Source organism: Acomys russatus, chromosome 16 (assembly GCF_903995435.1).
Source record: "Acomys russatus chromosome 16, mAcoRus1.1, whole genome shotgun sequence".
Classification (NCBI taxonomy): domain Eukaryota; kingdom Metazoa; phylum Chordata; class Mammalia; order Rodentia; family Muridae; genus Acomys; species Acomys russatus.
Genome location: NC_067152.1, coordinates 24,564,957 through 24,578,286, shown reverse-complemented (window position 1 = coordinate 24,578,286; position 13,330 = coordinate 24,564,957). Strand labels below are relative to the sequence as shown.

Genomic DNA, 13,330 nt, shown 5'->3' with positions numbered 1-13,330 from the left:
GGCTGTCCTGGACTCCACTTTGTAGACCAGGCTGGCCTCAAACTCACAGTGATCCACCTGCCTCTGCCTCCCGAGTGCTGGGATTAAAGGCGTGCTCAACCACGTCTGGTGTAAATAACATGTCTTTTAAATGTGAAGTGAATGTGGCATTTTTTTCTAGTCTGAAAATTCAAAGGTGGTCATTTGACACTCCAAAGAAACCATATCTAATTTGAAAAGTGTTCATTTGGTTGTTTTGACGTTTTTTTCAAGACAGAGTTTCTCTTGTAACAGTTCTGGTTGTACTGGGACTCTTTGTAGACCAGGCTGGCCACAAAATCAAAATCCTGCCTCTGCCTCCCAAACTCTGGGATTAAAGGCGTGCACCACACTCCTAGTGGAAAGTTCTGTAGGTGTTGTCAGGCTAGGAATAGAGCTCAGCCACGGAGTGCTAGTTTACTGTACACGAGCCCCTATGTTCAGTTCTCAGTACTGCACATAGATGCACTGTCCTTAGGGACAAGCTGTGACGATGGGCAATGTTGGGTAGCCATTACACTGCTATTTTACTCGGGACGGTAATATCTTGAAGTTTGGTTACCTTGACTTCCTGTGTGTATTTCACCAGATATGCAGATTCAGATACCTAAATTTGGGCCTATAAATATGGTTCATCAGTAATTGCTGGGTGTGGTGGCTCATACTTGCAATCCCAGCACTCACTGGGAGAGACAGGAGGATTGCCAGGAGTGCAGGGCCAGGTATTAGATTTTATGTAAGGCATAGAAAAAAATCTTTTAAAACTATAGTTGTACCTTAAAAGCATTGACATTTCTTGGGACTGGTACATTTGGAGAACCTTCCTCCCTGGTGAAGTTAGATAAAAATTATATTTGAGTTGTCTTGCTCTGGGCCCTCTTCTTGCTCTCTGCTGGGATATATTATAAGGTGCTGTCACATTTTTCTATGTACTGTTTTGAGGCAGGGTTTCTCTGTAGCGCTGGCTGTCCTTGAGCTCATTCTGAAGACCAGTCTGGCATTAAACTCATAGCTGCCATCCTCTTGTGCTTAAGGAATGCGACACCACAGCTGTGGGTGCTGTCGTTTCTGTAGGAGGTAGAACTCACCAGTGACATTTATATTCTTAAGTTTCCCTCTCTAGCCAGGTGTGGTGGCGCACACCTGTAATCCCAGCACTCGGGAGGCAGAGGCAAGCAGATCTCTGTGAGTTCAAGGCCAGCCTGATCTACAAAGTGAGTCCAGGACAGTCAAGGCTACACAGAGAAACCCTGTCTCAAAAACCAAAATAAATAAATAAAATATTAAAATAATAATTTCCCCCCAAAGTTTAGCTTGTATTAGATACTAGAATACCTTTTTTTTTTTTTAAAACTACCACACACACATAGATGTATTCATCTTTTTGAACTTTTCTTCCTTTAGGTAGATGGGCAGGGTAACAGTTAAGAGTCTGTAGACTAGCTGGGCTTTGTGGTGTACACCTCTAACCGGAGCACGATGGCCGTTTTAGGCTATTCGAGAAGTTCCAGACCCTGTCTAAGAAAGCTAAAATACTTTGGGCTGGTAGGATGGCCCACCGGGTAAAGACTTGTTCTCAAAAGTAGTGCCTGAATTTGATATCCAGAACCTACATAGTGGAAGGACAGACTCAACCTAGATATTTTATTCTGACCTCCAAGTGTCCACACACCTTTTTGTCTTATGCCTGCAAATAAGTAAATGTTAGAAAATGCTTCCCCCTCCAAAACAAACAAACAAACAAACAAACAGTTCTCGGGAGGTAGAACTAGGAAGACCTTTACTACAGCCTGGGCTAGAGACCTTGTCTCAAAAGAAAAAAAAACAACCTGTAGTCGATTTGCAGTTTAATTTTACTACTAATATATTTTACTACATTTATGTTTACCTGAAACATTGGCATGGTTCATGTTTTAACATCGATCATTTTTGATTTGACACAGGAGAAGAGGGTCGTCATGAGTTCTGGAGGGCATCAGCATTTGGTCAGCTGTTTGGAGACACTACAGAAGGCTCTCAAAGGTTTGTACACGCCTTTGAAATATGTTGGTTTTGTTTATTTGTTTATTTTTTGAGACAGGGTTTCTCTGTGTAGCCTTGGCTGTCCTGGACTCACTTTGTAGACCAGGCTGGTCTTGAACTCATAGGAATCTACCTGCCTCTGCACCACTGAGCCCAGGTGAAAAATGTTGATTCCCCCTCAACCGCCCAGACAGGGCTTTTTCGTGTGTAGCCCAGGTGAAATATGTGGATTTTGTGTGTGTGTGTGTGTCTGTGTGTGTGTGTGTCTGTGTGTGTGTGTGTGTAGGTGTAGCCTTGGCTGTCCTGGACTCACTTTGTAGACCAGGCTGTCCTCCAACTCACAGCGATCCTCCTGCCTCTGCCTCCCGAGTGCGCCATCATGCCCTGCAATATGTTGATCTTAGAATTCACATGAAGGAGCATTTCTTGCTGAAAGGCCAAGTTCCAAACTTAAGTAGAAATATAAATTAAGGCAGATAACTTTCTATGGTAGATGTTCCTTTTGTTTTCATTTATGGAGTTGAAATGAGCTTGTTCTGTGTTTTTAAATTTTTTATTGACTTCTTGTCTTGTGTTTGTGTGTGTGTGTGTGTGTGTGTGTGTGTGTGTGTGTGTGTCTGGGGGAGGATGGAGGGGTGCAAATGTGCATAGGGAAAAATGCTCATAGAGGTCAGAAATCATTAATGAATTGGTTTCTTCTTTCTGCTGTGGGTTCTGGGAATTGAGCTCAGTTTGTCAGGCCTGCAAGGTAAGTGTTTTTTCCAATTCAAAAATTATCTCTCTTGTTTGTTTGTTTTTTGAGACAGGGTTTCTCTGTGTAACAGAACCCTGGCTGTCCTGGACTCACTCTATAGAACAGGCTCTGCCTCCTGAGTGCTGGGATTAAAGGCATATGCCACCACTCCTGGCTAAATTATCTCATTTTTTGGGAAGCATTTATTATGTATTTATTTATGTAGCCCTGGCTGGCCTGGAACTCACTTTGCAGACCTTGAACTCACAGAGAGCTGCCTGCCTCTGTCTCCCTACCCATGAGATTAAAAAGATAAGTGCCACCAGGCCTGGTTTGACACATTTATATATTTATTTTTACTTTGGGCTTGAGATAGGGTCTCATTTGGTTTGAAGATTTTCTTGTCTCATCTTTGAGTTCTGGTATTACAAGTGTATGCTGTTATATAGGACTATAACTTATTTTTAAACATTAAATAATAATGTTTGATATGTGCAAGGCCATCAGTACTGGGGGAGAGCGGATGAATAATACTATTGTTTTAGTTTTTTATTGTATGTGTGTGAATGTTTTGCCTGCATGTATGTATGTGGCCTGTATGAGTACAGTGCCAGTGGAGGTCAGACGAGAGTCAGATCCCCTGGAACTGGGGGGGTGCTGGGAACTTAACCTGGGTCCTTTTGCAACTGATAGTCTTGCTGAGTCATTTCTCTAGCTACTCCCCATCCCCCTTTTGAGACAGGGCTGCATATAATCCAGGCAGACCAAAATGTCCCTAATAAGTAATAAAAAGGAGAAAAACATAGGTCAGTAGTGTTGCTATTCTAAGTTTTTATGGGGCTTTTTGTGGTTTATGTTTGATGGTTTGTTGGTTTTGGTTTTGTTTTTTGCTTGAGTCTGACTTGGAAATTACATAATGAAGGCCAGAGCTGGCTTAGTAGGTCTGCATTGCCATGGCTGGTGTTTATATTCCCCGCCCCCCGCCCCTTGTGTGGGCTTTGAGACAGGATTTCACTATGTAGCAAAAGCCTTGAAATCTTCTTGTTCTTCCTGCCTCTGTTCCCCAAGTGTTAGTTAATGATCCTCATAGGTGTGTGCTAGAAAAACTGGCTTGGCCCCATAATATTTCTTTCTTTCTATTTTATTTGTTTATTATGTTTTGAGACAGTTTCTCTATATAGTTCCTGCTGTCCCAGAACTCACTCTGTATACCAGGCTGGCTTCAAACTCTTGGGTTCAGATTCAGGTCTGCCTCTGCCTCCTGAATGCTGGGATTAAAAACAGGTGCTACCACAGCAGGCAGCATAATTTTTCAAGTAGATGTTTATATTGGCTGATTTTCTTACTTCTGTGATCAAATACTCAGTAAAAGCAATTCAAGGGAGGAAAGAAGGTTTGGTTTTTGCCTTACAGTTTGAGTGAAGGCATGGCAGTCAGAGGTGAGGCAGCTGGTCAGGTCACATTGTGCCTGCAGTCAGATTCCATGATGAGTGCTGGTGTTCAGCTCACCTCTCTTTTGTCTTTGTATTCAGTCCAGGACTTTTTTTTCTTTTTTAAATGATTGATTGATTGATGATGTAAACAGTGTTCTGCCTGCGTGTGTGCCAGCATACCAGAAGATCAGAAGAGGGCACTAGATCACATGCATATCAGAAGAGGGCATCAGATCCTATTATCGATGGTTGTGAGCTACTATGTGCTTGCTGGGAATTGAACTCAGGACCTCTGGAAGACCAGCCAGTGCTCTTAACCTCTGAGCCATCTCTCTAGCCGGCCCCCCCCCCCATTATTGTTGTTGTTATTATTATTATTATTATTTTGTTATTATTATTTTGGTTTTTCCAGACAGAGTTTCCATGTGTAGCCTTGGTTGTCAGGACTCACTTTGTAAATCAGGCTGGCCTCGAACTCACAGTGATCTTCCTGCCTCTGCCTCCCTAAGTGCTGGGATTTTAGCCGTGCACCCAGAGGGCCTGGCTCAGTCCAGGACTCCTAATTACCCATATCTAGAGTGTGTCTTACTTCCTCAGTTAGCCCTCTTTAGAGACACCCTCAAAGACATGCACAAAAGCACGTCTCCCAAGTGCTTGTAAGTCTAGTCCAGCTGACAATGAAGAGTAAGCATCACAGTCTCCCTGTGCTCTTACTGCTTATTTACCCTGGCACCGTGTTACCATGTCCCTCACCCGATCACCAGGTCAGAGGAAAGCCTTAAGAACAACCTTGCTGTGGGTTGTAAGCATCTGAACTATTTAATATGTTTATGGATTTGGAAGGATAGATACACTCATTTATTTAGAATATTCTTTATGAATTTCTTTTCTCCTCCTCCCTCTATCTTTTCATAGTAACATCTTTGCCAGCAATGACTGATCGTTTGGAATCAATAGCCAGACAGAATGGGTATGTAATCTTATCTATGGGCAGAAATGTGCAATACAGTGCTAATTTTGGGTAGCTTTATTATGTGTCTTTTATTAATTTTTGTTTTGATTTGTTCTTGCTAGACTGGGCTCTCATCTCAGTGCCAGTGGCACTGAATGTTACATCACGTCAGATATGTTCTATGTGGAAGCACAGTTAGACCCTGCAGGACAGCTTTGTGATGTAAAAGTGGCTCACCATGGGGAGAATCCTGTGGTACGTGTCTGTTTCACTGGGGTCTCTGGGCTTTACATAGGAGCATGGTTAAACATGAATTACTGGAGTCTGTATAGCTTGGCTTATAGGTTTTTTTCGTGAGCCACTGTAGAGGTGATGTGATGGCCTACATTTGGTAGTTTTAGAATACAGTTAGAGGAACGGGTCCTTCTTCTCTGACATCATGCAAGGGTTTTGTTGGGTGGAAGCACCATAGGAACCCTTTTCATTTCATACCGACAAACTAGACCTTGGGTTAAACAATAAATGCTCAGGACACAGAAACACTCTTTGACTTCCCATCAAAGGTGATTATAAACAAGACAGATAATATGAAAAATCCTATAATAGAAATGGATGTGAAGTATAACTAAGCAGTTCCATATAGATTCCAGGGATGATGCTGAAGAGAGATCCTAATGTTTAAACAAACTACTAATGACTCCTTTGTAAATGGTTTCACTTGCTTTGATTTTTTAGTATCTCACTCACGTGCATGGTTCACAAACAGAAAAGGGCTTTTTGAGCGGCTAGCACTATGACTCTGAGTAAAGTACTTGCGGTACAAGCATCAGGACCTCAGTTCAGACCCTTAGCTCCATGTAAAGGGTGTTTCTAACCCAGGACTGGGTAGAGGCTGCTGGGACGGGGCCAGGCAGGCCCTGGGTGCTTGCTGGCTAGCTAGCCTCCGGAAACCAAGTCCCAGACTAAGCTCCAGGTTCAACAGCAACCTTGTCTTAGAACATGTGAAGGGGAGTGATAGAGGAAGACAAAATGGCCTCCAGGAACGTACACACTCAGCTTTTAGTATCTCCATATAAGGGCTTTCTGTAGCTTTACTGTTTTTGTTTTAAAGCATGTGCTATTAATACAAAACTTTCGATGTTTTCAATTCTGTTCATTAGTCTAATGCTTTAACATAAATTCTTTGATTTCAGAGCTGTCCAGAGCTTGTACAGCAGTTAAGGTAAGCAGATAATATTGATGTTTCTTGGCACTGACAGATAACCTGTTTTTCTTTGGAGGGAAGTGGGTGGAGGGTCTTGTTTTAGAGTCTAGTCTGGCTCAGAAATCTGCATCATCGTGTTTCAGCTTCCTAAGTAGTTCAGCCTAAAGGTATATGCCATTGCTGTTCTTTATAACGTGCACTTGTGAATCTTTTTTTCCCCCGAGACAAGTTTTCTCTGTGTAGCCTTGGCTGTCTGGAATTCACTCTGTAGACCAGGCTGGCCTCAAATTCGGAGCTCTGCCTGCTTCTGCCTTTAGAGTGCTGGGGTTAAAGGCATATACTGCCAACTGCCCGGTTATGAATTTATTTTCTTGACTAGCCTTTTTCTGTCTGTTTCTGTTTGTGTTCATATGGCTTTTTGTTTGTTTGTTTGTAACTTGCGATATGGCTTCATGTAGCCTAGGCTGGCTAGATCAGGCTGGCCTCAAACTCACACATAGATCCACCTGCCTCTGCCTCTGGAATGTTATGATTATAGGCGTGTACCAATACCCATGCCGTGTGTGTGTGTGTGTGTGTGTGTGTGTGTGTGTGTGTGTGTGTGAGATCTTTTTGAGACTGTCTCACGCAGTCTATGTTGGGCACATACTCACTATGTAGCTCAGATAATCTTGAACTCCTGATCTCATGCCTCCTCCTCCTCCTCCTAAGTACTAAGATCACAGGTGTGCATCACTTGCCCATCCTTACTGGCATTTCTTTGCTAAATGTAGGATATTTAACAGCATTCCTGGCCTCTCCCTTTGTAGTTGCCAGTAGTATCCACTCAATTGTGTATTATGTATAGGAACTGGAGAAGTAGCTTAGCAGTGGGGCATGAGCCTAGTGTCTAAGACCTTGGGGTTCAGTTTCTTCCAGCACCACAAAAACCAAAGAAAACTGTATACACACACATATATATAATTGTGTATTTTTGTATATATGTATCTATGTGTATATGCAGGTGTATACACACATACACATTCATATGCATACACACATTGTCAAATGTCCTGCAGGACAAAATCACAACTGGGTTAGAAGTACTAATAGGCAGGGGCGCACGCCTTTAATCCCAGCACTCCGGAGGCAGAGGCAGGAGGATTGCTGTGAGTTCAAGGCCAGCCTGGTCTACAAAGTGAGTCCATGACAGCCAAGGCTACACAGAAAAACCCTGTCTTGAAAAACAAAAACAGAAACAGAAAAAAGAAGTACTAATAGGGATTCTTTGTGGATCAAAAGTAAATAGAACTTTAGGCATGGTATATAGCACCTGGCTTTAATTCCGTCACTAAGGAAGCCAATAGAGCTCTTGAGTTTGCTGCCAGCCTGATCTACAGAGCAGGGAGTTTGAGGACAGCCAGGGCTATACAGAGAAACCTTGTCTCTGTTCCCCCAGTGTTGACATTAAAGGTATTTGCGCCACAGTCCCTCTTTTGCTTTGTAATTCTTTCTTTTTTCTTTTCTTTCTTTGGTTTTTCTTTTCTTTTTTTTCCCCCTATGGTACCACCCATATCTTAGAATGGGTCTTGCCACTTCAGTTGATCTAACTTAGATAATCCCATACAGATATGCCTAGAGACTGTCTCCGTGGTGATTCTATATCCCATCAAGTTAAGAATTAAGACATGGCTGGAGAGATGGCTCAGGGGTTGAGAGCACTGGCTGCTCTTGGAGAGGTCCTGAGTTCAATTCCCAGCACCCACATAGTGGCTCACAGCCATCTGTAATAGGGTCTGATGCCCTCTTCTGGTGTGCATGAAGACATTGTACTTATATACATAAAACAAGTAAATAAATCTTAAAAAAAAAAAAAAAAGAATTAAGATTAAAGTAGTAGGCTTGATGACAGTCTTATCCATTGGTTGCCTTTCCTACTATCTTGATTTTTCCCTTTGAATTGAGTGTGATTCACATGTTTAAATTTAAACCCAGATTTAAGACTTTCTGGTAATTTGTGGGAGTTCAGTTTTGTTTTGAACACTGAACATAATGGATGCTACCTGTGGATGTATTAGATTTTTCACTTTGAGGAAATAGGTTTTATATTTAGGCCTCTCTATTAGCAGTTTATTGTACTTATGGCTAAATATATCAAATTTCAACTTTTGAAATGTTTGTTTTTTAGATTTATTTTATCTTAGGTATTTGAGTATTTTTGCCTACATGTATGAATGTTCACCACCTATGTGTCTGTGAGCCACCATGTAGGTACTGGGAAGTAAACCTGGGTTCTCTATAAGAACAGTCACCTAGTACTGGGGTGCACACCTGTAATCCTAGCACTCTGGGAGGCAGAGGCAATCGGATGGATCTCCGTGAGTTCGAGGCTAGCATAGTCTATAAAGTGAGTCCGAGACAACCATGGTTACACAGGGAAACCCTGTCTTGAAAAAACAAACCAACCAACAACAAAAAAGAACAGCCAGTGCTTTCACCTGCTGAGCCAGGTCTGCACTCATCTTTTAAAAGCTAATGCAGCCTTGGGGGAAGTTGTGCTTACCTTTATTCCCAGCACTTGGGAGGTAGAGGCAGGTGGATCTCTGTGTTTGAGACCAGCCTGGTCTACAGATCGAATTCCAGGGCAGCCAGGACTTTCCAGAGAAACTCTGCTTGAGAAACCAAAACCAAACCAAACCAAAAAAAAAAAAAAAACCCTGTAATACGGTCAGACATGTTGGTAGTATATATCTGTAGTCATTCCCAGCTTCCCAGCAACCAATGTTGGGGAATTGCTGCAAGTTAAGCTTTGGGCTACATGATATCAGACTAGCCTGAGCTACATAGTACTGCCCTATCTCAAACAAACTGCGGGGCTGGAGAGGTGGCTCAGTTGAATGGTTAAGAGCACTGGCTGCTCTTCCAGAAGACAAGGTTCAATTCCCAGTACCTACATGGCAGCTCACAGCTGTTTGTTATTCCAGTTTTAGGGGATCTGACACCTTCACAGAGACAGACATGTATGCAAGCAAAATACCAATGCAATAAAATAAAAGTAAATACATAACTAAATAAAACAAAAGGTGGTAATATAAAATATAGCATGTAACTGTAATCGCTGTTTGCTACTTTGTGGGTTACTTTCTCTCTTCCTCCCTTCCCCACTCTTTTACTTCTTCCCTTTCAACTCCCCAGCACTAGATGAAAGGATAGAGGGAAAAGTGGCAAATGTATCGTTAGCCTGCTTCCTGCTGGTTAGGGGCATCAAGTTCCTTGGGGCAAGTTTGATCTCTGCTGTCAGGGTATCTAATTTCTTCTTGACACACTGCAACCAACAGCATCCAACCATCAGCCAGCCACCAACAGCAACCCCTTTTCTCAGGGCCCTACCATTTTCATACCCTCTGAAGAGTTCCAGAGTCCCAAATGTCACTTGCAGAAACTATCTGCAGCTGGCAAAACCTGCTGCTAGAGTGTGAGGCAAATCATAGTCAGCTGTCATAAGGCAGCCCTTTATCCTCATACCTGGGATTAAAACTAAAACATATTCCCATAATAGTACTGTGTTTTTAAGGAAAACAAAATTACACAACTCTCATTACAGGTAACGATTTCGCTGAATTTGTAATAAAAAATGTGTAATCAAAACACTCCAGAATGAAAGAGTATCTCCAGCTGTCACCTGGAGTAGAAGATGGTATTAACTTAGGACTTGGTGGTATTCTAGCGTTAATTTGTAAACTGTTTGGAAGCATTAAATTTAGAATGAAAGCTACCTTTACCTCATATTTTTAGTCACAGTACACATGAAAATAGCATGTTAGGGGCTGGACAGCTGGCTCAGAGATTAAGAGCACTGGCTGTTCTCCCAGAGGTCCTGAGTTCAATTCCCAGCAACCACATGGTGGCTCACGACCATCTATAATGACATCTGGTGCCCTCTTCTGGCCTGCAGGTGTACATGCAGGAAAAACACTGTATACTTAATAAATAAATAAATAAATCTTTAAAAAAGAAAGAAAGAAAGAAAGAAGGAAAATAGCATGTTAAAGAGGCTGGCCAGATGGTTCAGAAGTTAAAGTACTATCTGCTCTTCTAAAGATCCTGAGTTCAATTCCCAGAAACCACATGGTGGCTCACAACTACCTGTAATGAGATCTGGTGCCTTCTTGTGGCGGGCAGAAAACTGTATAAATAATAAATAAATCTTTTTTGGTTTTTCGAGACAGGGTTTCTCTGTGTTAGCAAGACTTGCTTTGTAGACCAGGCTGGTCTCGAACTCACAGCAATCTGCCTGCCTCTGCCTCCCGAGGGCTGGGATTAAAGGCGTGAGCCACCATGCCCAGCTAATAAATAAATCTTTAAAAAAAAAAAAAAAAGAGGGGCTGGAGAGATGGCTCAGCGGTTAAGAGCACTGACTGTGCTTCCAGAGGTCCTGAGTTCAATTCCCAGCAACCACATGGTGGCTCACAACCATCTATAATGTGATCTGATGCATACTGTATACATAATAAATAAATCTTAGCCGGGCGTGGTGGCTCACGCCTTTAATCCTAGCACTCGGGAGGCAGAGGCAGGTGGATCGCTGTGAGTTTGAGGCCAGCCTGGTGTACAAAGTGAGTCCAGGATGGCCAAGGCTACACAGAGAAACCCTGGCTCGAAAAACCAAAAAAAAAAAAAAAAAAAAAAAAAAAAGAGGCACGTTAAGGAATATATCTTGCTCCTATTCCTGTTTCTTTATTTTTACTGGCCCTGGGCTGTTGAGCTTAAATGCTTACAGCAAGGAGGATAAAGTATCTAGCATCACTGTGATGTTTAGTTTGTTATAGGTCCATTTTCTTTTAAGACTGAAAAGCAGCGAGGGCTACACAGAGAAACCTTGTCTCAAAAAACAAAATAAACAATCGAACAAAATAAGGTTGGAAAACAGAGAGTTGTTAAATGTGACGATTCCTTTTTCCTTTCTGCTCTTACCATGTGTTGCATTCTGAGTTCTAATCCACAAAAGTTCATTTGGATGCAATTTTAAGCCTGAATATTGGGATTAAAGAAACAACCAAACAACACACTGATATATTCATTATTCTGTGGTATAGCTGAACACAGGAATATTTTGTAGTATGTGATTAGCTTCTAGAATAACCAGTATTGTCATCTTGCTTGTAGGTTGCATATGACTGCCGTCTGTCTTTCCAGTTCATGTAACTCTCATTATTACATTTTTAATCAGATATGTTTTATGTGGACCTAGTCTTAGTCACATATTAAAAAGAGGGGAAGATAAAAAGAAAACCATGATTCATTTAAATTAGGTTCATGGTTCCGTCCTTCGACTCCCTCTTTATCTTTGACACCATGTTTTGCTCCACAGCTCAGGTTGGTCATGGACTCACACTCCTCAATCCTCTTGCTGATTCCTCCTCTCACAGTCCCCTGCCTCAGCTTCCTCCTCTCACAGTCCCCCTGCCTCAGGTTCTAGAGTGTTGATAGGAATATACCACGAAACTCCACTGCCTTTTGACTTACAATTTTTGTTTCCATCTTTTTCTTTTTTCTTTTTTTCTTTCTTTTTTTAAAATTTTATTTATTTATTTATTTATTTGCTTTTGGGTTTTTCTGTTTGTTTGTTTGTTTGTTTGTTTGTTTTTTCAAGACAGGGTTTCTCTGTGTAGCCTTGGCCATCCTGGACTAACTTTGTAGACCAGGCTGGCCTCAAACTCACAGAGATCCACCTGCCTCTGCCTCCCGAGTGCTGAGATTAAAGGCGTGCGCCACCACCGCCTGGCTTCTTTGTCCTGGAACTCACACTCTAGACCAGCTTAGCCTCAAATCCAGAGAGATCTACTTGTTTGTTTCCTGAGGAAATGATTTATTTATGTATTTTATGTGTAGGGGTGCTCTTTCTGCATATATATATGCCTGCATGCCAGAAGAGGGCGTTGGGTTCCATTATAGATGGTTGTGAGGCATCATGTGGGTGCTGGGAATTGGACTTAGGTCTCTGGAAGATCAGCGAGTGCTCTTAACTACTGAGCTCTCTTGTTTTCAGTCTTTAAATTTTATGTGTATGAATTTGTCTGGACCATGTGCATGTTTTGTCTGCACCATAAGCAGGTAGTGCTTGTGGAGTCCAAAAAACGGTATCAGGGCACACACCTTTAATCCGTGAGGCCAGCCAGGTCTACAAAATGAGTCCAGCACATCAGGACAGCCAGGGCTACACAGAGAAATCCTATCTTGAAAAACCAAACCAAAAAAAAAAAAAGATGGGTATCAGGTGCCTTGTAACTAGAATTACATACAGTTGTAGGATGGAGTGCTAAGAACTCAGGTCAAGCAGCCAACACTCTTAATTGTTGAGCCATCTCTCCTGCCCCATTTTCTTTTGTCTATTCTTTTTTTTCCCCCTGAGACTGGGTTTCTCTGTGTAGGCTTGGCTGTTCTGCACCGGCTTTGTAAATCAGGCTGGCCTTGAACTCACAGTGATCCACTTGCGTCTGCCTCCCTGTCTTTTTTCTATTCTTAATTGACTATAAAACTAAAGGGGAGCTGAGCAGTGGTGGCACAGACCTTTAATCCCAGCACTTGGGAGGCAGAGGCAGGCCGAGCTTTATGAGTTTGAAGCCAAGCCTGGTCTATAGAGCGAATTCTAGGACAGCCAAAGCTACAGAGAAACCCTGTCATAACCCCGCCGCCGCCCCCCCCCCCAGAAAACCCTAAACTTATGGGAATATTAAAATCAGTTTAATATAGCCATCTTTGTTGTTGTTGTTGTTATTGTAGATTAAAATAATAATTTCTTGTTGTATTTCCCCCCATCTTATTGAACTTCCTATAGAGACAAGAATTTTGATGAATTTTCTAAGCACCTTAAGGGTCTTGTTAATCTGTATAACCTTCCAGGAGACAAGTAAGTAATTTTACCATTTATTCATTTATATTTTCCATTTTGGAAAAAAGTATAAGTCATTTTCTTATTTTTCTGCTGT

General features: G+C 42.0%; 1 protein-coding gene across 4 annotated transcripts in view; it reads left to right on the top strand.

Annotated features, from left to right (window-relative positions):
• Nucleotides 1-13,330, top strand: part of Med1 (mediator complex subunit 1) — a 42,786-nt gene that overhangs the window by 8,843 nt on the left and 20,613 nt on the right. For 3 of the 4 annotated variants that reach the window (XM_051158474.1, XM_051158470.1, XM_051158473.1), the window contains exons 3-7: nt 1,962-2,040; nt 5,122-5,176; nt 5,281-5,413; nt 6,352-6,380; nt 13,180-13,251. In XM_051158474.1, coding sequence (XP_051014431.1) covers nt 1,962-2,040; nt 5,122-5,176; nt 5,281-5,413; nt 6,352-6,380; nt 13,180-13,251 — 368 coding nt within the window. Of the gene's footprint in view, nt 1-1,960; nt 2,041-5,121; nt 5,177-5,280; nt 5,414-6,351; nt 6,381-13,179; nt 13,252-13,330 lie in introns of those variants that run through there. The other variant, XM_051158472.1, reaches the window with a different exon arrangement.